This window comes from Hypomesus transpacificus, chromosome 15 (assembly GCF_021917145.1).
Source record: "Hypomesus transpacificus isolate Combined female chromosome 15, fHypTra1, whole genome shotgun sequence".
Lineage (NCBI taxonomy): Eukaryota > Metazoa > Chordata > Actinopteri > Osmeriformes > Osmeridae > Hypomesus > Hypomesus transpacificus.
This window is the reverse complement of record NC_061074.1, coordinates 4,383,496-4,411,368: the sequence shown is the minus strand read 5'-3', so window position 1 is coordinate 4,411,368 and position 27,873 is coordinate 4,383,496. Positions and strand designations below refer to the sequence as shown.

The window sequence follows — 27,873 nt, the reverse complement described above, 5'->3', positions numbered from 1 at the left end:
GATCTCTTTCCTCAGCTCCTTGCCTTTACTAATCTGACAAAAAAAAGACTATCAAAGACAATCATGTAATGCTATTTACAGGACTTTCTGTTCATCTTTAGCTTTGGTTTGCTCAGTTTAATTGTGGCTTCCCTTCTTTACCCCCTTTACCTGTCTCCTTTCCTTGTTAATTATCAATATAAGAACTTTTTTTAAAGCTATTTGATGTGAAGTCATACTGCTGTGTACCTTACGCCCCCAAACACACGTATCGGAATCCAGTGTAAATAATGTACCAGTGGTTCATCTAAACGGCTGTCATAATGTGTTAGGTCAAGCCTAACATCCCAGCTCATACCCTGGCGCTCTGCTCCCCTCTTTCCAAACACGCTTCCAGCTCTTCCACACATCCTCAGTTTTTGTCTGCCCCTAAATAATTTAGCTTGGCTGATTAAAATGTCCTTTTGTGTGTGTGTGCGTGCCGTGTGTGTTTTATTCTATCTCATGCTTTCTCAGATACGCCACCATTTTTTTGAGGGAAAATAAGAACATGTATTTCATGACACGGGAAGTGGAGTTCTTTTCCGGCACAGTGCCATCCCAAAATTCCCCTCAGACATGAAGCCTTTTTTCTGTCCTCTCTCCCCTGGAAATCCATCTATGCCTTTCCTTCCCCCTCCTTCCTTTCTTCCATCCCCTCCTCCCTCGCTCACTGACAATATACATGTCCTCATGAAAATAATCTAAACAACGCAAATGCAGATTTCCAATTCTATTTTTGTTGTTGTAAACCATGCTGTCTGCGACCGTCCATGGACCACTGGACAGAGAGATTGGCAAGGAGATGTGTCAGCAACAAACACAGGCCAGCTTTAATTGAAAGACTGCCTGGGCCTGCCAAGTACTTCACATTGATGCTCCATCTTCACAGCCATCCAGGGTCCCACAGACTCTGATATTCAGACCTTGGTTGGATGAGGAGAGGGAGATGGAGTCGAGTTTGAGTCGGATCTACGAAGATCTTTTTGGGCTCAATCTTATTGTTTCAGCCCGAATTTGGATGTTGTAACTGTCAATGTACACATTGAACGTCTCTAAACAGTTATCTGTTTGAAACGGTGTGCGTGTGACTTCTCACCCACTGTAACTTTGAGTGGTTTCATCCCAGGAGGGTTGCACACAGGCTAACAACATATTATCTTAGTCATCCCCCCTTTCAGAAAGTGTAAATCCAACAGTCCCCCTCTCTTCTCTCCCTCTCCCTCATTTCCCTCTCCTCCTAACCCCTCCTGCCTTTTGATTGTCAGAGTACAGCCCAGTCCCTCGCAAATAAATAATAATAACAAATACATTTTAAAGCATTTTTACTGCCGTCCCTGCCCCTCTGCCTGTCTGTGTGGCGCTTGTGAAGCAGACATTATTACAGTATTAGTCATTACGCTCGGCTCACGGCCGCGTGAAGCTGCCTCGGCCCGCGGCCAGCGGGACGGTAAAAGCCCCGGCGGTTCGGCCAATTAGCGGTAATGGCGTTGAATGTCAGAGTGGCCAGACAACCTCGGGTGGACATAGGAGAGATTTGAGTGCAGCTTGTCCTTAGACGTGCTGGAGTGTTGTGACTGCAGTGTCACAGTGCACGGCAGGCATGGAGAGCTAGCTAGCTAATACATTCCTGGGCCAGTCAGAATGGGCCTGGAGATGCCCGCCATTCCCCCTGGTGCTAATGTCTGATCATATGGACGCAGTCGCATTGAACACGACCCTGGTGCTAGCTTTGGGAATAGTGTTAAGTCTCTCACACACACACACGCCACACTTTCAAACGGATTCATTCAGATGCACTAAGGTGCTCGCTGACAAACCTAGTCCTTTCCAACACATGCATGTATACATACACTAACGCATACACGTTCAAACACAGGAACAGTGTGTTAGTGTGTTCCTACAGGAACAACGCTGTGTCACCCCTCTGGCTACAGTGTTACGGTCCTCTGACTTAGTTCAGATGGAATTGATGGAGGGAAACACGCCGGATTGCAAGGTTTGTGTACCCAAAAGGTGTATGCGCCACTCATGAAAGGAACCCCACTTTTCTTCATATCTCGTCTAATCCAGAGGCTTATGGCATGCCTTGTGGCATGTGGAACCAAGAACACTGTTTAATCAGGAACATTAACTCAATTATTGGTCAGTACACTTCTGGAACATTACATTAGCTGCAGCGCCGTCAAGTTTCACTGTCAGGGTGACTGAACACAGCCGAGAGAGAGAGGGAAAGAACCAGAGAGAGAAATAGCACTGAGTACATATCTGTGTTTGTGTGCATGTGTGTGTGCGTGCACATTGATGGGTCAGTGTGGCCTTTATCCAGCCAGACAGTTACATATGAGCCGGCCTCTGGTGCTGTCTGCTCCCATCATCTACTGGGACAGCTCCACCGCTGTGCTGAGACGACACGCCAGTGTGGCTCGGCTAGTGCAGTCCGACACACTGGCGAGCGCACACACACTCACACACGGACACATAGGTCTGTGTATAGGCGAATAGAGAGACACACAACACTGACAAGCACACACACACACACACACACATACATACACACACACACATATATATATATCTATACACATCCACACACAGACACCTAACCAGATTGAGAGACACATACCCAGGCTTATAGGTAATCCCACCATGCGCAGACATCCAGTCCTACACACACACACAGGACAGCACTGTGGCTCCTCTGCCTGTCACTGTCAGCTCTGGAGACGTGCGCGGCCAGCTTAACCCACGTTACCTAGCGACGGTAACCGGGGGAGCACAGCCCTGGAGGTCTCTGACAAACACCACACACACACACACACATACATGTACGCACCCACCACGCACATGAGTCAGCGACATTTAAAAGGTCTGGCCTGCCTGCCCCCCCCCCCCCTCCCCCCTGCTGTGCCCCTCCCCTGCTGTGCCCCCCCCCCCCCCTGTCCCAGGGAGCCCCTTCCCAGCCTTGCCTGCTCCACTCTTACTATGAAATGTAAATATACATCAGTGTGTTTTTAATCAGTGTGTGTATTTACCAGTGTGTATGTTTTGTGCATGCAGCTGTATGGGTGCACAACTGTGTATGTCCTGCATGCCTATGTGTGTATTAGTGCATACCTGAGTGTGTGTGCGTGTGTGTGTGTGTGTTGAGAGCAGAGGCAGTTAACGTCTGTCTCCATCAAGGGGACTGTCAAATGGAGGCTCATTGTGTATGATTGAGCCTGATGAATATAATTATGGCTCGCGGCAACAGCGCTTTTTCTCCTGGTGAAAGGGATGGATGCTTTCTTTTTGTCAGAGGCAAGGTGAGAGGAGCTTTGAAGTATCCTGTTTTTATCTCTCCTGTGTTTTTTACCAGGACGTGTGCGTTGTGCACAGGGTGTTTTGATTCAGAAATAGCACACTGTTGACTGTGTATCGCTAAGGATTGCATAGTATTGTTGATGTGTGTGTTTGTGCGCGTGTGTGAGGGAGATTGGAGAGACACTGTGTGTGTCAATGTATGTGCAAGGCAAAAGTCAGTGTGTGACTAAAGGCCTGAGCACCTTGTCATGTCTCCACAATCCTCAATCCCTTCCTTTGGCATCTGGGCACTCACTCTCTGACATGATTTGTCCTTGTACCCCCCTCCACACACACACACACACACACACACACACACACCCCCGGCTGGCTTCTCACAGCGTGTTCCTAACCTTGTGACTCGGCGGCCCCTAACCGTCACTCACCCAGGCACTGTCAGGGACATATGGCACACGCCACCTTCATGCTCTCTCTCTCTCTCTCTCTCTCTCTCTCTCTCTCTCTCTCTCTCTCTCTCTCTCTCTCTCTCGTTCTCTCTCTATCTCTCTGTCTCTCTCCCTGTCTGTGTCTCTCTCTCTGTCTGTCTGTTGTTCCCTCTGCAACACTCTCTCTCTTTTTCTCTGACACTCCTACGTTCCCTTTATCTGTACTTGTCTCTCTCTCCGGCTTGTTGCATCTCTCTCTTTGTGACTTGGTGTTACTCTCTCTCCCTCCCTGAGGCCCCCTTTGCTCACAGTTGCTGTATGGAAATTGTTGCAAAATTGTTGAACTGTTAATCAGGATCTCTCTCATTCCATCCCTCTGGGTGTACACTGGGTATTCACAGTGACCTCGTAGGGTGAACGCACTGGCATGATAACATTGTGTCCCAGCTTACATTCTAATGTATTCTCCATCCTCTTGTCTTGCAGGTAGAGGATGCCATGCTTATGTTTGACAAGACTACTAACAGACACAGAGGTAAGTCTCCAATCTGACTTTACACCTGTGTTTGTGGGCGTGTGTGGGGGATGGGGTGTCTGTTTGTGAATGCAACACCTGGATTTCTTATGATTGCTATTTCGTTCTTTTTTCTTTTTTTTTTATCACTGTGGCATTCAAGTGAGTGTGTCGCATGACAAGGGTCAATAACAACGTTGTGTGTATGTCTGTGTAGCATTTGATCGCAATACCCCCACAGCAACATCCCTCAGTTCAATAAGCATATAGCGCTCTGCGCTACACACACACAGCCACACACACACACACACACAGCCACACACAGACACACACACAGTCTCACACACACACAACAAAGACAGGATTTTCTCTTCCTATACTTTCCCTCAAGGTCAATTCCAGCGCTGTCCGATATAGATAGGCTTCAGTGTGGCCAGCGATCCATACTGAGCCTCCATACTAAGCCTCCGTACTGAGCCTCCATACTGAGCCTCCATACTGAGCCTCCATACTGAGCCTCCATACTGAGCCTCCGTACTGAGCCTCCATACTGAGCCTCTCTTGTTATCAGCCCCGTTCTACACGCCGCCTCTACACGCCCGGGCCTCTCTCACCCCAACATGCCTACTGCCCCGGAGGCTCATCAGCCACAAATAGAATCCCCCCGCCACACACACAGACTCACAAGCACACACACACACACGTCTGTCAAGGCTTTTCCAATCTATCGCCCACTGGCAAACCGACTGATCATGTAGCACCCAACCCTCATGTAAATTTGATTAAGCCACCCCCCCCCCCCCCGCCCGCCTCGACACGCGCGCACACGCCTCACCCTCCCATCCGATAGCCTGCCCAGCCTTCAGCACGACGATAGGGATCTATCCAGCCCTTTCAGAGGGGACTGCAGGGGTGGAGAGGAAGGGGTTAAAAAAAGAAAACCAGACGGGGCCTGTGCGGTTCTAAAACAGCAGATAAGGGACCGCCACAGCGACCACCCGCTCGACGCTTATCTCCCGCCCTTATCTGCAGGGCCTTATCAGGCTTTACAATTGAAGCTTCTAAGCAGAGGACTTTGCAAAGACAGAGAGCCGGCTCGCCGCTGACAGAGAACGCTGGCCGTCTGAGCAGCAGCCATGTTGGGGGGGGCCTCCCTCCCCGCATCTGCTCCAAAGAGCTCTCGGCTCTAAACACACTTCACCTTTATCAATGGCAGAGGTGGTGGAGCATCAGGTGGTCAAGGACACTGCGATTGCTGCTCTGAGATGTGGTGTGTGTGTGTGTGTTGTTTGTGTGTATTCGTGTGTGTGAGGGCCGGAGGGAGATGGAGTGTGTGTGCTCATTATGTGTGTGTGTTTGTGTGTGCATAGGAGTGTGAGTGTCAGGTGTTTACTCTCGTTGTTTATGGACAGACCCCCAACCCATGTTAACCAGATAGCACTAAGGCTAGCCAGAACATCCTGCATTACACATACCACATGTCCACACTGTCTACTTATCTTGTAAGTAAAAACAAAACTCCAATGTAACTCAAGTTTACTTTCTTAAAGTCATTCTAACTAAAGTATAGCTATAAAATACTTTGGCTTGTCCATCCCTCACATGCATTATGCATATACGGGTATTACCTTGCAAAACTCCATTTCCCATGGTTCTCTGACCCACTTGGGATTCAGAAGCTCCCTGTTGGGTTGTAGTTCTGGTTTTAATGACCAAAGGAGCTGGGCCAGAAAACAGCCTCAGGGAACCCTGGTGTCCATAGCGACGGGAACACTGGGCTTGTGGGGATGTTTTCTACGAATACAGCTCTCCCTAGAGATCGAGGGAACAGAAAGAGATAGAGGAAGAAAGATCGAAAGGAAGAGAAAAAAGAGATTGAGAGACAGAGAGGAGAAGGAGGCAAGGTGGAAAAGGGTCAGGCTTGGGTTAAAAGGGTTTTACCTGCTGCTGGTATTGGGTGGGACAGAGTGGGAAAGTGACCATTATTCTCCCTGGCCCATGTGATTGTTGCACGGGGTGCCAGGGGTCAACTACACAACCACCGTCGTCATTAGGGAGAGGACAGCAGATGGACTGGGAAATGTTCATTCCGAATGACCAGAACAAATAACCAGAGACCAAAAAACTAAAAACACCAGTCCTTTCGTGTGTCCCTCGGAGGTTGACGGACATTGATGTTTTGTAATTGTACCCCCCCCCCCCCCACACACACACACACACACACACACACACACACTGCCCCTCAGACACACACACACACACACTGCCCCTCAGACACACACACACACACACACTGCCCCTCAGACACACACACACACACACACAGACAGCAGACCCATTTCACTGTCCGTTTGTCAATTTGAACACGTTATGATTGTCCCTTTGTAGAGCTCTGTTCACGCTGCTTCCTTTTTTCATCCCCTCCCACTTTCATTCTCTAGTTGTTTAACAGTGTCCTCCAGGTCACAGGTTTTGGAACAGGCTGCCAGTAATTGTGCAGGTCCACTTGGCAAATTGACTGGCGCCTGAAACATGTATTGTATACTACTATGGCAAAGGGCCATAAAAAATCTGCATTTGAGGATGGCTTTAAATGGGGAGGGAATTTGTGTGGGTGTATACCGGTGTAAACAGCAGCACAGTCACTTTTCATTTTTTGCTCATGAAAGGCCGATGACATTCTGGTTTGCTTGTTCCTGATTGGAGGACTGTTTGATATGATGGCAGAGAATAAACTTGTGAATAATTTCTGACTCCAACTTTGAAATATGCATATCGCCTGTAACCTTGAATGGCCCTATAAAGAAGAAACAGTCATACCAAACAATGGCATTAAAAGCTGTTCAAACCATATTCACAGAAATGCATCTTTTAATAATGATTCCAGGATCGTCATTGGGTCCTCTTACTCTAGAGGAGGGTACCAGAGAGCAAGCATGGCACCTGCAAAGTGACCTTCCCACTCCAAATTCAGTCAGAACTTTTTTTGGATAAAAACTTACAATTTAATGCTCAATTCCAAAACATTGATTTGTTGGCAAAATGTCACAAAAAAATATCTGATTATCAAAATAATCTGGCAGACCATATATAATTGCTGGCGGGCCAGTTTTTCCCTGCGGGCTGCCGGTTTCTGACCGCTGACATAATAGTTAAAGATGCAAAATATGGCAATCAATGGGCTAGTGAATTGTGCACCCCCTAATTCTGCTCAACATTTGTTTTTAGTCAGAGACAGTCAAAGCAGTGAGTCATCACTGTCTCTGTACCTCCATCCGCTCTTGCTCTCTCTCTTTCACATTCTTTCTCTCCCTCTCTCTCTTTCCAATATTTGTGAGTGCGTGTGTATGTGAGCGTTTGTAGGCAAGCTCTGCTCTCCTCCCATGCTGGATATTGAACTGTGTCCTTCAGCCTGCACTCAGAGGTGACTGATGAAATGACTGTTGAAAGAAGCCTGACAAAGCCACCTGAGCCTCTCATCCCCTCCCTCCTGACACAAGGATGCTGGCGGCTGGAAATGAAGCTCTCCGGGCGAACCTTGATACTCTCCTCTCCCTCTCCTCTGAGGAGCTCTCCTTCTGCTCACCCCCCCACACACAGACATATCTTGTCCCACTCCCCCTCGCTGTATGGTACCACTCTGGTTCATAAAACTTGGTGAGCTCTATTGATTCAGCTTTCAGCCTGCTCAGTTTTGCATACATACACACACATACATACACACATATACACACACATACACTCTCCTTTGTCCCACCATTTCCATATCAAGTAAGAATGCTATGTTTGATCTTCACTAGGGTCACCGTTCTCGCGATTGTGCTACCGGTCACTCAGAGTTTGGGTCTTTGGTTGTGTTCAGGTTTTATTTACAAGTTATTGAAACATCCTTTAAAATATCCTGTACCAATCCAGCCCCCAACATACAGACACACACTAGTTCAGCTCTCTGAATCATTAAATGCCACTTAACTGAATAACAAGTGAAACCTCTTCTACTAGAGGGATGTACACATGGCTTGATAAATGTCTGGTTATACATGGAAAGAATGTGATTTATGTAAAAAAGGGCAGTGCTTTTACTAGACGTTTGTTTTTGTAAACAACTCTATACATGGGCAATATATAGGCTAGAATTGCACTAACGACAGTCTGTTGTGCCAGTGTGTCTGGTGTATGTACCACTTGCAGTGCCATATCATCTTTTTTTCTGAACCTCCATTTTAATATTTCAACAACATTTAATGATGAAACCCTTTGAAATACTTCTGTCTGAGATGAGACACGTGCGTTTCAAAGTCGACCCAAACAAGTGCCAACAGCTTCCGACAAAAACACCAACGCAACAGCCGTGTTTGACAGAAATTCAGCAGCGTTTCGGATCCACGCAGTTGTCTTTTATGCACTTCAGACATGCATGACAAGTGAAGGCTATTTGTTTTGTTGCCCAAATATACTGTCTTGTTTTTGTTGGTATTCTCCCGTAAGAGTCACGCTCAGGTCGAGAGACGTGGCGCTCCGCGATACGCCTTTTATTTACAATCTGGGCACTTTTCTATTCTCTCGCACGCGCCCCGGCAGCATCTGTTCATTCAAATCACAGAGCTCTTGTATCCTCTGAGGATGTTGTCAGCGTGCTGCCTTTTCAGCGGCACTGTCACAACGCGCTAGCCGCTAACAGTCCTGATCAATGACAAGGTGCAATCACTGACGCATTTGATCAATGGAAATCAAACAGAGTGGGAATCTGCGGTGGGCCTGCCGCTCGCTCTCGTTCTCTGCTATTCCTCTTGATGGCGAATCAAAGGACAGACCCAGCGGAGGTTCTGTGTTGCTTCTGGTATCTTCCAGGTGCTTGTTGCAGAAGTGTAGACGTAGTATTGTGGAGCTTTGGAGGCTCTTTTGTAGTTGAAGTGTGTGTACTGTTAACAATATCTGGTCTGTGGACCATCCACAGCCACACTGTGAGTGTGTGTATCTGTGTGTGTGTGTGTGTGTGTGTATAAGACAAGTAATACAGGTCATCTACCTTTGCCCCGACAGTCTCTCTGAGCAACTATGGGTTTCATATTTGTGGGTATTTAACTATCCTTTGCTAGGTGTTTCTATGTGTGGAATTTGATTTGTGTTATGAAAATGCACAAAGGTTCAAGGTGTGCAGTCTATGGCTTGTGAACTGAGAACATACACAAACACCCCCAAAACCGAACCACACCAAGGACTTGTTGTGATTACAGAAAAGTGGCAAGATAAAAAGATGAGGGCCAACCGTCCTGTCCCACAATAAAACACAGGAGTTGTTTGCTTGTCCTGATTATGGAAATCCCTCACCACGACGCACCGTTGGAGGGAAATGCGTTGACTCAGGGAGGAGCTGATTGAGGATTGTTCAAAGCTGCTTCTGCTTCCGAAAGGGCTCTTGACGGTGGGGGGGTGATTGCAGCAGGCCCCAGGGGGCACTGGACACCCCCCATCCCCCAAACCACACACCCCAGCCCTTCCCTGCTTTTACCTCCGTACAGCTGCTGACTGAGCGGAGCCATCTGACCACGTCCCCTTCCAACCGAACCCAACACCACCCCAGGACTCTCACATCCCCATCGCCAGCAATTACAGATGACTGCCAACCCCCCCCCCCCCCCTTTTCCATCCTCTGTACAAGCTGCACGACCACTGCACAAAAGCTCCTTAGGCCTCGTAACTGGGGTTCACAACACCTCTTGTTTACTAGCAGGCTTGTCTGTCTGACATGACTGGCGAGGCGGATGTACTGTTGGGAAACGAACCCAGCGGGACGGACGGACTGTGTCAGCGTGTCTGAGTTCAGAGGACCCTCTGAGGTCCTTGAGAGGCCTTCTGGGTAAATGTTGATTATTGGTCCCAAGACAAAGTTGCTGTATTGAGAACATTCTGGATGTAAATCAATGCGTTGATTGAAGGTCCCAATGTCAGGGCTCCCACTGCAGGTGTTTTGGGTTTGACATCAGTCTGTTTTACACTTGGAAAGATATCTTTTGACAGTGATTGAACCCTCAGGGTTGGTTCTCTGGCTTGCTTTAGGACGGGATTTCGATATCCTTTTTTCAGACCCCAACACACACTCTGTCTACCAGGTCCATCTTTCCTCCTTGCTGAATCTTGTGTGGCCGCTTCAGCAGTAATACAAAAGCCAACGTGCAAACAAATGTAGCTTCACCACGCCATCCGTTATTGGAGCATTAGGGCCTGCTGAAAGGTTAGCTCAGTTTGTCCACATTCTGAGCTCTCTTGGCTTCACCGTTTCCCATCCAGACGCAATGACCCCCCCCCCCCCCCCCCACATGTACATTCAGTCCGCATTAAATTGACAAAAAGATCCCAGTGGCAAATTAAATTAGATATGCCCTCACCTTTCCTGGCACAATTTCAAGGGGTTAAGCTCCCCTCCAGTTGGTATTGAGTTTTAATAGCCTCTTTTGGTGTCTCTTTTTTAGATTTCTGTTCCCTCTCTTTCCCTCGTTCTCTTTCTCTCACCCACCCTGATATTAACATTTGGCACAAAGTGTCGTTGGAATATCATGGCTAATCGTATGCGTGTCCCTCCTCCCAGCTTAATTGGAGGTCTAATCATGGTGACGATGACAGTAATGTGTTCAGTCACTTTAAATGACGGAGGCGCAGCTGACGATTGCTGGGTAGAGGGTAGACCGCGTGTGTAGACGCGCGCGCACGTGAGTGAGTGTGTGTGAGTGGGTGTGTGTGTGTGTATTCACAGTCTGGTGCTGCTTGGAGTGTACGTGTGTCAATGTGTGTTTGTGTGTCTGTCCCTTGTCTACTTGTCAGGCATCGCGCTTCAGGCCTCTGCAGCCTGACTTCCTGTGACTCAGCCTTCAGTGAAAGCAATACCCCGTCTCCACCCAAGGCCACCGGCCATGCCTCCTCCTCCACGCGCTCAACTCGTCCTCAAACTGTCCCAAGGGACAAGGACACTCAGAGGGCTGGCTCTCTTCCTCTCCCACAGTCGCTTCTGCCCACACGGCTTGGAGTGCAAAGTGCTGTGCCTCAGTCTGATTTAGCTTGGCTGTGTTCAGACGCTTTGATTTCAAGCTACTTTTTGAATTCCTTTAAAGCTGGGACGTTTAGGGGCTGTTTCATTCCTTGAGGAGTCAAGTCAAGGGTATGCAGTGAGAGGACTGGAACCCGTTTACAATCACAGAGCTAGTACAAGCTAATATTCCACCCTCCAAAAACACCTTGAGAAAGATCAGAATCAGTGGTTGGACACAGGGTCACAGTCGCCTATCCTATCTTATCCTTAGCAGCTCATCACGAAAGTGTGGGACCGAGAATAGAAAGATGAGGGTGAATCATATTCCAGTGTTTAGACTCAGACCGTGGCGTTCCATTGAGAGCTTAAGAGCGGATTTTGTGAAAGCAGGATTTCCCTGCTGTGGGAAAGCTGAATGTTATTTTGATGCTCTTTTCAAGTACACTTTTGTTGTTGTTGTTGTCTCATCCTTCAGTGTGTTCAGTCTGTTTGCATCATTTTAACTTACCATGGAGCCCAATGAAGTGTGTGTGCGTTACAAAGAAACAACCTAGCCCAAACCACAGACCACTCAGTTGCTTTGGAGAGGATTGTACTGTATGTGGTGGGGGGTTTCAGGGAGTACACACTATCTGCACAAAGCTCCTCCTCCTCCCTCTGGCGGTCCTTCCTTCCAGGGGCAGCTTTCCACCCAAGGTGAGGCAGCACCGGTGACCGACCGTACCTGCTCAGAACCACAAGCAGGAGCCTCGTACATTATTGCACGTTTGCATTGCGAATGCTTTCGCTCGCTCTCTCTCTCCTTCTCCCCCTCCCTCCATCTCTGCTCCGATAGATTGTGTCAGACCCTGTTACGTATTCTGTGTCTGGACAGTGGTGGGGGGGGACATAAGGGTGTGGGGGCAGCACAGTTCCTCGCATGTGAGGACGTGCTTTTGCCCTGCGCAACATCTGCCCAGGCACGTCTGCCGACACCTGTTTCTCGACGCCACTACGGTGCTTCAGTTTCGTTCTTTTTCTAGCTTGATGAATGTAGACATTTGCCAAAAATATGGAGGACCAGGCATGGAGAAAACTGTCGTTTTGACTTTCTGTATTGGATGTAGAAATACATAAAACATGACATTAAAGCAAATCCAGACCTCAATATGATTAAGTGTTCATATGAGCGACTAAGCACTCTCTTGAATATTCATGTTTTCATTAATATTACATCATTATTCCTACAAGCACAACGCTATGCATCTGTCAAACATATTTAAAATGGTAAACCTAATGCTAATTATGCACGCGTGTTAATTTCTAGGAGTAGGCTCTCTGTCTTCTCTGCCATTGGAAAGTACCTACAGGAGCAGATGTAGTAAAAACGAGTCTTGTGGCTGCTCCTTAGTGCAGAACTTATGCACATGACACACAAGCACACACACACACACACACTGCTGTCTTACGCTATTAAAATGCAGGCATCCTCCTTATTTTATTCCCCTCTTTTCTCATAGAAAAGGGCAAACATTCGACTTGGAAATGCACAATTGAATCAGTGGAGACACTTTTACCCCCCTCCCTTCTCAACTCGTGCCAGGCAGGCCTTGGGGCGACAGCCACACTGAGCTTGATAAATATACAACGCCATAATTATCATTAGGCGAGCTACTGAGCCAAAAGCCCGGAGATCTCCGAAACAAGTGTTTGCGATGTGCCCTGCAAGACGAGGATTGTAAAAACAAAGAGCTTAGTTGATGAAGCGTCGGAAGGCTCAGTCAAATCGAGTTTGCCTCGGTAATCTCTCGTTTCCACGGCGAGGCTGCCGTTTTCTACTCGACGGGTGAACTGAAGCTGTTAACAAAGAGGGGAAAAGGAAGAAAGAAAAAAAAGCAAGCTGGAAGTGCTTTTCGCTTTCGCCCGACGCCGGCTGGTGTCAAGTCTCCAGAGTCGGTCTCCAGGCCCCAAATGCCAGCCAGCTTGATACCTGGTTTCAGGGTGAGCCTTGTGGTGCCGTACCAGCATTATTTATTTCAAGAAGGGCTCACAATGGAGCCCATCAGGTCCCCCGAGGACGCCCCGTGGCCACTGATTGACGCAGCTGACCTTCCCCGTCTGTGATTGGCTAAAGAGGTGTGTGTGAGGGGGTGGGGGGGGGGGGGGGGGAGGGTGCTCTTCCCCTCCGGTGATTGGATGGCTCAGTAGATGTCTAGCCCCCGCAGTTGATTGGCAGCTTCACTTTGGGACCCCCAGCTGATTGACCCCCCCTCCACCCCCTCACCCCACCCATCTTTCCCACACCCCACCTCTTCTCTCAGGGTAGCTCCGGAGGCCTCTGGGAACAGCTGTGACAGATGGGGAGCATGGTGAGGTGTTGCGGAGAGAGGTGGCGCTAGACGTCATGGAAATGGTTTAGCTAAATAATAGAAGAGTGGTAATAACCAGCTGCTTCAGAGGGCACGTCACCCCATTGCCACGGCGACAGCACCAATAATGACTTCATGGGCGCCTCTGATTGGCACACATGCATTATTAACCGGTATCAAACCAGACCACCCTCTGCAGAGATGACCCACCTGCTCGCCAGCACCTCACCAAACACCATCTCTTCTTTCTTTCACCCCATTTTCCCCTTAATTCTCCTGTCTTCCACTTCTTCCAGCATGAGGACATTTTAAGCGGCGGAGCTGTGAATCCGGGAACAAGGAGCAGTGATGGAGCAGTGAGTCATTGAGACATCACTCTCTTTCTCCTAATTAGGCAGAGGTCATATGTCCTGTCTCTGCTCTTTGCATGTGTGTGTGTGTGTCGTCTGCTCGTGGAGAGAGATGAGCTATCTGGCCGCGGACACTGGAAACCCGACTCTGTGACAGAATGGGACTCTGTGAAGTGACTAATAGCTCATTAGCCAAGTTTAGTTCGGGTGCTGCAGCCATTTACAAGAACAGTGCCCTTCATTGCCTTGCACATTTCATTGTGTCTCTCTGGAATGTTCTCCTTCGAAAAGCAGATGGCTTGTTCTTAGAATTTCCTTTATCACCGCTTTGTGGAGAGTGGGCTCATTTTCTGAAAATATTTGAGAAATATGTTGTGTACGCATCTTTTGGGGATCTTGTGCTGCATGCATGCGTGCATTGTTGTAAACTGCCACTTTCCTCCTCCCCCTCTTTCACTTTCGCTCTTTCTTTGCTTCCTCCCTTTCTCCTCACCTTTTTCCTCCCTAACTCCTCCCGTCTCCCATCCCCTCCTTCCCCTTTCCCTCCTCTGCCTCTTGCTTCCTCTCTTTCTCCTCCTGCTGCTTTCCCTTTCTTATTCTTTTCCTGCTATTTTACGTTGCACTCCTCCCATCCACCTACAGTAGACCTGCCTCGGGGCGATCTTCTCCTCTCTCCTTGTCAATGCCTGCATAACTAGCCTCAGAGTGGAGCCAAGGAGCGGATAGTAGGGCTTTGATTTTACACAAGAATAGAAATGGGCGACTGCGGAAATTGTGGGGGTGTGTGTGTGGGGGTGTGTGTGTGTGTGGGGGTGGGGGGGGAACACGAACAAGGAGCACCAAGAGCCTGAACAATGTGTTGAGGCGTTTGCCATTATTCTCTCGGAGCGAGTTGAAGCGCCCTTCGATCATGGTGAACCACTGCAGCGGTGCAAAGGGCGTCCTGAGACCATGACAGTGCACCCGTGGTGGTTCTGTTTCTACAAAACGTTACGGGTAAAAGCGGGTTTGGTTTTTGCAAGCCGCCGTACCCAATATATTTTATACAAAGCTGTTGATAAGTTTGCTCCACTTATTAAACAATATTATTTCAGTTTTTGTTTGCATCTTTTTCTCAGTAGACTGAGACACTTTCCCATGGTTGAGCAGACAGCCTTCCTGCATCTGTCCGGTTCCCAACAGCCACTAGGCGTCTGAGAGCGGCTTCTCTCTCTGTCTTTCAAACTCTCATCTTGGATTTTCTCCTCTTTTCCCCCTCACGTTTCTCTTCATCTCAGTTCCCCAGGCTTGTGCAAAGCCCAGGGCTCCTGGTATTGTTTGTTTATTTGTTGCTCTCCCACACTCCCTCCACCCCTGCTCCCCCCACCACCTCCATCCTTTTCTTTCTCTATTTACTGCAGTGCCCCACAGGTCTGTTCCCACACGCGAGCAAAACACATATACACACACGCACATTCCTTATTCCACTCCTCTCTCCGCCCCATGGCACCTCTCCTGGCCTTATCACTACACTTCGCTTTTAATGTCTTCATCCTCCTCTTCTCCCTCCTCCCTCTCTCTCTCTCTCTCTCTCTCTATTTCTCTCTATTTCTCTCTCAATCTCATGTCCCTCGTCCGCTGCCTCTTCCCAGGCACTGGGGTCGGAGGACGGGGGGAGCAGGGGCCCCTGCGGGACGTTCACCGAGCGGAGAGACAGAAGAAAAAGGGCCGACCCCTGCCATTGGTACACGGCCGCGTGGCACTTTGTCCTTTTTCTGATGTTCAATCAAAATGCTAATGGCCCCGGCAACAAGGGAGCTATGTTATCGTAACACTAATTGATAAGAAGGACAGGGATAGAAGCGAGGCCCTACAGTAGCGGGCTGCAGCTTCGTCCACGGCTCACACTCACTCCTTTTTAATTACAATCGAAGTAATAACGGCATAGCAAATTGCTTGATGACTGTAACGGCCACGCTCGGTGCTTCTCTCTCTCTTTGTGTGTTTCCCTCTCATTAGAAATGCTATACATTATTTACTCAATTAGTATTTATGTCCCCCCCGGCCCTCCACCCTCCCCCGCCACCCACTCTTGTCCACTTTCAACCACCGGCGTCTCTGCGCTTTTGGCTGTGTTTGTTAGTGGAGGACGAAGGCGCAAGGACTCTGTGTTTTCGTAGGACCTGCTCGTCGAGTTCCTTCGCTCATTTTCAACCCACCCGTGTTGTGAGTGACACGTCGGCGTGGCTGCCTGAGAGCCCCCGAGCTGAGGAAGTCTCGTCGAAGCACAACAACCTTGAAACGAAACATGGCTGTTTAAACAGGGAGCCATCGACTCTGGATGCAGACAGGCGCCGCGGCCTCACACATACGGGTGTCTCTCTCTCTCTCGGCCAGGCAGATGCCAAGTATTGATACACTTTCTGCAACACGTCTAATTACTGGAGCGGACAGCAACAGGCTCGCTCTATAGATCTCCCGGAGGGCGAGGTGAAGCGCAAAGCCCTCCTTCTCCTCCCATAGATCAGCCTCAGCCTCTCCTCCTCACTTCACCTCCTCTCCTCCTTCTCCTCTCCTCTCCCCACTACCCCTCTTCTGTCTCTGACACATCTGCTGGAGAGGAAACTCGAGGTAATTAATAGGCGTGGGAGGGGGGAGTAGGGGGGAGGGGCTGTCGTTCCTGTCTTGTCAGTAGATCTGTCCAGTGTTGTTCCACCATCCTGGGGGGGATCAGGTTGTCTCATTAAGTTGTCCAGGATGAGAGGATACAGCAGGGGAAGGGCCCTACACTCACACTGAGGAGAGAGGGGAAGTGAAGGGTCCGTGTTCTGTGTGTGTTTGTGTTTGTTTGTGTGTGTGTGTGTGTGTGTGTGTGTGTGTGTGTGTGTGATTGCGTACATGCACATGTGCGCACACAGGCAGTAAGGTAGACATACAGTTTTTCTTCTATGAGCCAGCTTTCAAAATCCAATGGAGTCCAGTGAAAGGGCTGTGTCCTATCTCTGCGACAGGGTTAGGGGGCCAGCGTCCCCTGACACAACAAGGCTAGCTCTCTGCTTCGTGGAGGAAAGCTTCATCCAACTCTCTTCCTTTTGAAACAAATACAAAAAAGAGCCACTCTTTCAAACATGGTCCAACAAAAGCATTTAGCCCAACAGCTGAAAATCTTAAGTGTTACAGAAGGAGAAGATTTCCACCATTTGAATTTCACCCGTGGAAAAATTAGGGCTGCACATTTCTCTCTGTGACTCCACCCAGCTTAGCTGAAGTGATGCGAGCAACCTCTCAGTTTTTCACAGTTAAAGTTCATACCATTTGTGAGGGCCGTATTGCTGGCAGCCCACGATGAAAGTGAGCATTTGTTAAAGGTATTGTGTCTACCAATACATTTTTGGCAAGTAACACAGTGAATACCCCGTTCTTATCATGCTGCCACCTCTTGTGAATGAGACACAAAGCCCAGGAAGCAATCTTCTCTGAATTTTCTTTTTTCAGGGAAGTGGGTGGGTGGGAGGTAGAAAGAGAGAAAGAGGGGGAGAGGGAAGAAGAGACAGGGAGGGAAAGTGAGAAGAGAGAGAAAGAGGAAAAAACTGGCCGAAAAAACCCAATAGGTTAAATTCAGCAGTAAGCAACATAAGCACATGAAAGAATCGATTTGACACGGGGAGATTTTTGGTGTGTGTGTGCCTTTAAACGCTGTTGAGTGCAGGTGCAGAAGGTTAATGAGAACAGCTCTCTCCTGGGTAGCAGTTGGCTGGAGGTGAACCAATACAAAGTAAAGAGAGCGAAAGAGAGACTGTATGAGAGAGAGAGAAAGAGAGTGGGAGAGAGTAAGAGAAATTGAAACAAAGGTGGTAATGTTCAGACTGTGTTGAAAGAAAGACTTGAAACTGGGCGGATACGGTCCCTCTTTCAGCATTTGATTTTTTTCTTATTTTACTGCGTCATAGCTTAGGCTCTTGACTTCGATGCACAGATCACACAGGTGGTAGCCACTCATGTTTCAACCCTTTTCTATAGGCCCTAGATTGTAATGAGTGTGCTTTGTCCCAGCATGGATCCCAGGTACTGTTCTGTAGGAGAAGCAGAGGGAGGAATGGGAGTCTGGAAGGCGAGCGGTAACTGAGCAACATGGTCTGGCTGTTCAATCTTTTGCCCACCCCCCACACCTGTCCTCGTGACAGATAATCTCAGGGGGGAAAAAGTGGAGGGGGGGGGTGGTGACTAAGATGGAGAGACTAACAGAAAGAGGTAGCGAGACAGAAAGAGGGACAGAGGGAGAAGGAGGAGGGAGAAATTGGCTTTCTTCGGCCTTCAGATTTCATTTGAACCTGCCCCCTCTCCAGAGAACAAGGTCGATATGAAGGCCTTGTCAGTGGGGTGGCAGGTGGACTGTTCTCACTCCCCCCCACCTCCCTGGAGAAGCCCCAACACTGACCGACAGCTCCACTACACGCTGGACATACATTGGGATTTATACTTTCTCACATACAAAAGGGTTCAAAAGTCTGAGACCACTAGTCAAGAGACCTCTATTTTGCAGCGGTTTGGAATGTAATAAAACATTTTCATTGCAAAGATATGATCAATTTGAGTGAAAACTTGAATTTTGGAAACACGTACATTAATTTCAGAATACATTTAGTATTTGGTATTTTCATGTCTGTGTGCATTCGAGCTAGCATGGACTTTTTGTGAAAATCCTGAAACCCAATGTTCTTAACTGCTTCTTGTCATGTCACATAATGCAGTCTTCAATTCCCTCATGTTCTATGTGGTCTCATATGTTTGGACCCTACTGTGGGTGCAAGGTGTTCAGTTTGACTAGAATAGACATCACTTATGGGGCCAGAGTGTAGCCCGTGGCTGTAAATGGATGTACATTTTCAGTTAATCATGTTCTTAGATAGTTGGGCGGAGCTGATAATTGAATACCTTAACCACTTAAGTACGACAGAGTTGTGTTTGCACAGGCTTGACACCTGGGAGAGCCAGGAGAGGTGGACAGACAACTTCATTACTTGAGTGCTTGTTTGCATGGGTTTAATGGCCTTGTCCCCAATGGCTCTGAAAGCTTAAAACACACACACACACACTCTTATTTCCAGGGAGGAATCGAGGAGTCTATTCTCATCATCTCACCCAGGCTCTTCCCCCTTCAAACCTCGCAACAACAGAACAACAATATCGCCTCTGCGTGATTTCTTTCTTTGTGTTTGTTCAGCCCCTTCCTGGAGCTTAAGCAGGTGAATAATGACCTTCTCCGTTCTGGGTGAAACATACCGCTATAGGATCCATGGCACTCCCCCTGCCTGTGTCACTTTCAATGAAGTGGAATATAAAGTAATGGCTCGTGGACGCAAAGCCAGGGGCGAAGCTCATATTCAGATCTCCCCGTCTCCCCGCCGTAATATCCACCAGGTGCCTCGAGGCGCCAGTCACTGATGTTTTCCTATCGAGTGAGATTAATGGTGGGGGGCGCTTAACGTCGAAAGACGCCGGAATGAAATGTTTTTTGGGGCGGGCGGGTTGGAACAGAATGATGTTGTACTGTAATGTATTCTTATTCGATATTTCAGGACCGCGTTTGAGGAATCTGCCATGGACTTTCGGAATCATATTTGTTGTTGTTAGCAAAGTTCACCCCTGGAAGGCTCGTTGATGTGTCCGTCCATCTACCCAACGATGTGGTCAAAGCAAACAAGCAAGCAAACGTACGCAAACAATTACAGGCAGCAAGTTGGATCAATAAATCAAAATCCATACAAACATATTTTCTAGAAGGGTTGAGGTTTTCATGAATTTATACACCATGTTTGTTTTTGTTTTTTTCCGTCACCTAAATAATCATTCACATGATACATCTTCTTGGACTAGAAATGCTCATTCAGTACCCCATGCCTCAAAAAAGCCTCGAAGTGGCTGACGTACATCCATAACAATGAACCAAAGCTCTTCAGAAGTCCTGTAGGTTTGAGAAAGGACACTGGCAGCCTTCTCTCTGCTGATGATGAACGGCCCCGAGTAGATCAATGACGACACTCGCCAAGGCAACTCATAGCAGGTCATCCAAACAATGGAGAAAGGGGTTAATCAAAGGTCTCCTTGGCTATCCAAGGAGAGGAGGAAAGAACAGGCTCTCTCAGGGTCAGGGTCAGGGCAGGACGGGCCCCCCTAAATAAGAGAACAGCTGGAGAGGCTATCAGCAGGGGTGTTAAAAAGGGTGTGGAGGATTCAGATGGGATTCGGAGGTTTCCTCCTATGAATCCCCTGCAGCATCCACACTTACATGGCCATGGATCCATACATCCTTTGAAGGGACCAGTGTAATGGATTTGAATTGTGTCAAATTGCTGGTAACACTCCTAGCCACAACGACTCACAATAAGGCAACCATGCATCTGGGAGCGTGCACAATTGTACAGTTCGCGTGCAAGTTTGTGCATGCTTACCCCCCCCACCACCACCCCCAACCCCCCCCCCCCCATCTCTCTCTTGATTCTATCAAAGCTCTATAATATTTAACACCTACAAAAAAAGAGGGAGACTCCAAACTTCTGTAGAACCCCCCACCCCCTACCACCTCCAATCCGCCCTCCTCCTGGCCCGTGCCCCCTGCCCTGCTCCCCGGTAACCCCCGCTACTTTGTTCTTGAAAGGCCCCAGCCATGCCCCCTCAGGCTTTGTTGTGGATGAGAGGACCCCAGGTGTTTGGGACCCTCCAGAGGAAACCAGAGATGGAAGGAAGTGGAGATCTGAGCTGGTCTTGTCGGAGAAACCTGCGTAGAAGAGACTAGAGAGGCATAACTGACAGGCAGGGACACTGAAAATGGAGGTTGTGTTGAGCTTATTGCAGACTCATGTATGTATGTATGAGTTTTTAAAACAAGCTCTATATGATTGTTGCCGTATGGGGCTTGCAGCACAATTTATTTGGCGCTTACATGCAGACTTTGGGTAACCTCAGAAAGAGGGTGGATTTTTTCTTCCAAAGCGTGTACTTCTCATAAACACCTCTATCATGCCCCTCTGGCGATGCTTACTGACAGTTTTATCCATATCGACATTTCACGAAGATGCAGTGTCTTATTTGCAACGGCCCCAGGCGACGGTCTTCCGGCTTTAGCGTACGCAGAGCGCTGAAAGCCAGACAAATGTAGCGTGATAATCTACCAGTCACCTAGTTCAGCAGCCGACTGAGGGTTGGGGGGCGAACAACATGGCTGGGACCGGCGAGGCGCTGCTAAATTTCACTTCGATCAATCTACCAATCAGCTTAGTTCTGTTTGAGCTGCTCATTGATTGGAGAAGAGGATGTGACATCTCCTAGGGAGCAGAATGTCACACACTCACACAAGCACCCTCACAATGTGTGACGGTTTCAGAGAGACAGAGAGAGTATGTGAAACAGAAGTGCAAGAGCAAAATGGAAGAAAGACAAAGGAAATCAAGTAGTGCCGAATGCTAGCATACTTTTCATTTTAGCATAAACATGTCCACCATAGAAACGGATAAGGTGAGAATTTAGAAGGAGAGGAGGTTGGGTTTTCAATGTAGGCCGACATATTTGGGAGTCGGGCAGGCTCAAGACGAGCCTGTGGCGATCCTGGAGCTTAAGCTTCACGTGGATTCATTTTAACCACCGTGGTCAGATGTGTACTTGAGAGACATAAGAGGTATGAGGAATGTCATCAAAACACCGTTCCCTCCTCCGTCCCCATACCTGCTGACAGGGGGTTATTGAAGGAAATTGTAGGGAGAATATGTACAATGATCTGTTTAACCTCCACGAGGGCCTCGATGGCTTTTTGACTTTGGCAGCCGGCGAGACGTAAGTAGATTCTTGACAAGGTATGAATCAAATTATAAAAATGACAGGCGGTGACATTTTCCCGCCGCTTGGCTTTTCTTGAGATGGGGGTAAGTTTGAAGGTAACGCCAGAGAAAATGGCCATATGTAGTTATTTATTTTTTCCACACTGTTCTTATGCATAAATTTGTTATTTGACTGTCATCGCTCGGCTGGTCATTGAGACAGTGATATGTGGGCTCGGACTGATATGGAGGCTTAACTGAGAAGTCAGAGTATTTCTGCTCTCTGATGCAGACACAAGTAGATGACTGACGTCGAGGGATTTGTCAAGGGCACATTTTTAAAGATGGGCTGGGTGTATGTCATATACATTCATGCTGTATAAACACGTGCACACACACACACACACACACACACACACACACACACAACCACACACACAACTCCCGGTGCTGTCTCCATTTCTCTCTCTCTCTTTCTTCCCCCATATACAACAGGGCATTACACAACAAGGGAGAGTAAGGTCAGGATACAGACTTTGCCTTGTAGAGGGTCCATGATGGTGGTGGTAGAGTATGTTGCTAACTAAGCTATTCACATCCCCTCACGCTAGTTTCTAGCCATATCTCCGACCAAGATATATCTCCTGGCGGCCCACCATGAATTAGAGTCTTATTATGTTCTCTGGACATTCTATTAGGCTGGCTGGCTGGCTCTGGCTATCTCTGTGAGATGATTAGGCAGGGTAGGCTGAGGGTTGTGGGGGTTGGGAACAGGGGTGGGGGGAGGATAGGGGGGCTGGCTTTTAGCTGCATTAAACCTTGTTAGGAGCACCTTGGTTGGGAGGATTACAAGGACATGATGACAATGGAGGAGGCAGGGATGAGTGTGTGTGTGTGTGGTGGAAGGGTCATTTGTAAATGAAGGTGTCATTTGCAATGGGTGCACTTCAGGCCCTAGTCCCTATCACACTTGCGGGGAGTGGGATGGGCGTGCGGATCTGTGCCTTGCATGCGTGTGCACGCTGTCGGTTAGCTCTGTCTGTCGGGTTCTCTATCTCTCTCTTTGTGTCTCTTTTGTCTCTCTGTTTCTCTTTTTCTCTTTCTCTAAGTCTCTCTCTCTCTCTCTCTCTCTCTCTCTCTCTCTCTCTCTCTCTCTCTCTTTCTCTGTGTCTGTCTCTCTCTCTGTCTGTCTGTCTCTGTATGTCTTTCTCTCTCTCTCTCTCTCTCTCTCTCTCTCTCTCTCTCTCTCGCTCTCGCTCTATGTGTCTCTCTCTCTCTCTGTGTCGATTCGTAAGGCCACTTACATACCCCATTCGGAACCTCTCCTCCAATGGGCATGCCTGTTTACACGCGCAGCTCAGTCTGCTTTCCAGCTAAATATGGGGCCACTTTGTGCTGCTTTCTACCGCTATCACCTCCCCATTCTGCTACTCTCCACTCTCCCCTCTCTCCTCTCAGAGAGCTAGCCTCCTATCTGTGAGTGCCTCAAAGGCACACACACACACACACACATATGCGCGCACGCACACACACGCACACACTCTATTTCTCTGTCTTTATCACGCCTTCAAAGAACTGTAAAGTGTATAATACACATACTTTGGACTTTTTCTGACCTAATAAAGGACCTGTCTCCTCTTTGAGGGCGTGTCAAAGTCATTTAGAGAGAGTCCACTGGGCATCCAGCCTCAGCCCCAGCCTCAGTCCCAGCCCCAGCCCCAGCCCCAGCCTCAGCCCATCACACACTAGGTTATTTATTTGTTGGGATGCTGTTTGTCCCAGGGTACCGTCTGCATACTGACCTCTGATAAGCAGTCTGCTTCTCCATCTCTCTCCCTTTCTGTCTCTCTTTCTCTCTTTCACTGTCTGTCACACTCTCTCTCTCTCTATTTCTCTCTCCAGACGCCATTAGGCTTTGAGGTGAAAAACGAACTCCACAAAAAAAAACTGAAAAAGCCCAAATTGCCATTGCATCAGACCTCAGCCATCTCATTGGCTCTTTAATAAACCTCGGTGTACCGGCGGCGCTGCGCAAAATCGTTTGGGGTTGAACATTTCTGGGGGCTTCTTGGTCCCAGACACGTCTATCTGAATAACCTTTAGATGAATGAAGCGTAGGAGGGTAGGGTTGGAGGAGGAGGATGTGGAAAGGGGCCAGTGCACTAGGACGACCCCCCCCCCCCCCCTCTGGAGCTCCTGCCTTCAAACGCCGGCGTCATTAGCAGCGCTCGGTCGGGAAGCCAGCCAACGAATTGATCAGCTCCCGGCTCAAAGGGAAATTAAAGAGGGATATAAACTGCCCCAAGCGAGGAGCCTGGATAAAATGCAGACATTTCTCGTCTCGTGCATCCTCGAGAGCAGAGGCAACTGCCGCCAAAGTTGCTCTTGTTGCTCGGAAGCTTGAACACAGGTGCACTGATTCCTGTTGACAAAAGAGCTGCGTATCAACTCCTTTCCTAGTTGCATGTCCTTGTTTTCCTGCGCCTGAGGTAGTTGTTCTCTCTCTCTCTCTGTCACACACACCTTATTTTTCCTCTCCTTCCTCTCCCTCTATTTTCTTGGTGTTGAGCTGTATCCCCCTCAGTGTGGGATTACCTACACAAGTTTTAAAGATGGCTTTGCCTCCACAGATGTCTGCTTTGAGATTGAAACGAGTCCTCCTGCAGGGTAACGAGTGGATAAACAAAGAGAGGGGACCATAAACCCAAAGAGGACTGTACAGAGTACAGAGTTCCTTGGCTGTAAAAAGAGAGAGAACAGTGAGTGTTATAGAGATCAGTGGCAGAAAAAGCAGGGAGACAGAGCACAAGCCTTTTTGATGTTGATGTCCACAGGAGGGTGCAAGATTGGAGGAAAGTGAACACCCTGCAAACTCTTGGTTGCCCGCTATTAACAGATTTTCTTTGTCAACTGTCCCCACCACAATCTCCCTGAGTCGTCCAATGGGATGCTGCTGGCCCTGCTGGTAATTACGCACGTCTCATCTGCCTGACTCCCAGGAAACACAGATTGCCGCCTTCTCAGAAATGTCTCTCTAAAGACAGATTCTCCACAGTCTTTGAGCCTCGTCTGGTCGGAGCTAATGCGGCGTTTTGGCCGCAGCCTCCTCCTGAGGTGGATGTGGGAATTTAGGCAACGCTCTTAAATCTAGACCATACGGAGTCAACACGTCTCGCGAAAAACAAAAAGAGCTAAGCGGTCTGCCACTACGGAGGCCAAGGTTTTCTTTGTCTTCCCTTTTCTGCTCATTCATCTTGGCTTGGCACAAGTGATTAAAATTCTATGTTCCATGATGGCTTCATTATGCAGGCCTGTATTTTTACCATTGATAGTACAGCCCCAGTGAAACACTTGATAGTGAGCATCACGTGAAATTCTAAGTAGAAATAGTAAAATTATGCATGAAATAGCCTATTTAATGCCTTCTGTCTGAAACAAGCACACACACGCATACACACTCAACCCCCCCGCCCCCAAGGCTGCACTTATAAGATGCCTCTGTCCTCATCCTCCATCCACTCATTTAGGATTGCGTAAGCGGGGTGACCGATGGGTCAATCATCCACGTCCTGCACTCACACAGTGGCACTCTCATGCATTGTACAGCCTTGTGGATTGTATGCTCGCTCCAGTATGAGCTGATGGACAAATACCCCAGCTACATTTACTTCCCAGTATCCTGGTGGTTTTGACCTCTTGGCGCGCATCCAGATTGCGATGATAATTGGCCGTCACGCCGCGTGGCATATGGTTTTTCCTCTGCCGGAGCCTCTTCCGACCTCAGTCTACCGCTCTTTGAAGACGATGCCAGAAGACCCTGCGTGGGAGTGTGCGTAACGGCGGAATCCATCAGCACTTGAGAGGAGTACCACGTCCCTTTCCTCCCTCCCCTGCCCCCCATCCCCGTACCACCGTACCCACGCTCAGTGACTTGCTGTCTCCCGATTTAAGGATGAATGAGTCTGCCATCTCGCTTTTGAGTGCCGTGTAGCATACGTACGAACATACAAACAGTCTGGACACACTGCAGTAGCTAGTGGCCTTATTCTATTTTGGGCAGTGGATTGCTCTCAAGGCATCATTGTGCTAATGCTTCCTTTTTTACACGCTGGCTTTCCGCCCGCCAAGAAAATGTCTTTCCCCAGATATCTGGGGTGATTTGACCTTGTTTATTTTGTTGTTGTTTTTTCCGTGCGATAGCTTCTATATCCTATTAATCCCTGGGTATCTGGAGTTTGAAATCAACCATTGTTGACAAATCGTGTTCTTTTGTATTCTTTCACAAAGAAATGGATGAGCAACAATTGCATTAGTCTTTATTGCGGGAACCCCCCGTCATGTCCGAGAGAACCTGCTCTTGTGCGGGCTGATTCAATGTTTCATACAATGCTTGTAGGACATTGACTGTAGAATTATTACAAAGCACTGCAGCACCAAGCCATTGTATGTGATATAGGCCATTACATTCGCCATATAGAATTACTGTTTGCCATTGTCCATACACAGTACAATGTGTGGAACTTTGGAGGGAGTTTTGTTCCAATATTTTGCCTTTCGTTGCTCTTTACCGATCTAGAAAACGTTTGGGCACCCAGGAACCAATTTTTCGGACACATAATGGTCTTCTGACAGTGATTGAACCCTTTGATCGTTTTTTTCTCCCCCCTTGTTTTTTTTTCTTTCTTTCAAATATTTTTTCTTTTTTTCCAAAGAAGTGTTCTGTATCAGCTTTACCATATGTACGCTCATTTGCATGGTCGAGCTTTGTGCCAGCCTGATTAATTTTCACCAAAGTTGGTTTGCGAAGGAGAACCACTTATTCCAAGGGCTTGCCAACGATAAGATCAGAGGCGGGTTACTTTTTTTCTTCTTTTTTTTTGTCGTAGCTAACTGCATTAACTTTTGTTTGTTTCTCCTTATCACTCTCATAACTTTTCCTCAGCTTTCTTTGGGTCTATTTATGCATTTATTTATTTTTTGATTTATTAATCTATGTATTGTTGCTATGTGAAGTCGAGGACAGAGTACTGTGTGATATCGGTTGAGGGAAGCTAGGAAGGGAGGAGAAGTTGAGTGGAAGCAATTCTCACTTTCTCTAATGTGTGTGTGGGTGTGTGTGTGTGTGTGAGTCCCTGCTGTGTCTGTGTGTCTACCTAAGTAGGACAGAGAAATGGATGGGCCATTGTGGCTAGGTGACCTACATACAACAAGCGTGGACAGAACAGATTTCTCAACACCCGGATAGAGTTGTGTGTGAGAGGGGCGCGCTGCAAGGCGGAAAAAGAAAACACCATTGCCAGGAAATGCTGATGTACTGAAAAGCCGCATAAAGGGACAACTAAGCAAATATTAATGTACCTGGACAGGTTTTTGGGGACACCTTGTTTTGTGTGGAATAGACAAAAAAAAAAGATTTGTTTTAAAGCTTCTCCTCTGGAGAGCTTGTCTCCATGTCATATCATAGGTGAACATACAGGTATGTACTTGAAAAAGACAGTCTTTCTCAGACAAGCATGTTCATTAGCATATCTCATACATAAACAGGATACACACTCACTCTTCTGGTGTGATGTTGATTCTGTCACACTGTTGGTGACACAAACACATACAGTTCAAAACACACACACGTACAGTGCATAGAAAATGCCTTTTAGCTTAGAATGCATGTATATGTATCCATGTGTCATACCATCATAGCTGGGTCATATTTACTGGAGTGGATATGACAGCGTGTGCAGAGACCACGTGTTGCCACAGAGTTGATCCTATAGGAACTGCCCCCGGTTGAGTTGGATAAAGTGGAGTAGTCAATAGAAATCCCTCCCTCATCCTAATACACTGCAGAGGTATCAGCACTGCCCGAAAGCAGTTTGTGTCTAACTGAGTGTCTCTGTATATGATGTGTAATGTGCCTTGCTAATGAACATGTTGTGGTATTAAAAGTGGTGAGGGGGGGGAGATTGTGTGTCAGCTGTCCTGTCGCATTATTCACCACTGGAGGAGACTTTGTCTTTTAATTCTCCCTTTTTCCCTCATATCTCTTCTTCTTGCTGTATCTTGCTGTCCCCTGTATCAGCTCTTTTGCTTTACACTCT

General features: G+C 48.0%; 1 protein-coding gene across 7 annotated transcripts in view; it reads left to right on the top strand.

Moving 5' to 3' along the window:
* Positions 1-4,236: 4,236 nt before the first annotated feature.
* The window catches only part of msi2b (musashi RNA-binding protein 2b), an 85,655-nt gene continuing 62,018 nt past the window's right edge, over positions 4,237-27,873 (top strand). For all 7 annotated transcript variants that reach the window (XM_047036066.1, XM_047036068.1, XM_047036063.1 and 4 more), the window contains exon 1: positions 4,237-4,281. In XM_047036066.1, the coding sequence (XP_046892022.1) occupies positions 4,245-4,281 (37 nt within the window). In that variant the 5' untranslated portion in view covers positions 4,237-4,244. The remainder of the gene's footprint in view (positions 4,282-27,873) is intronic.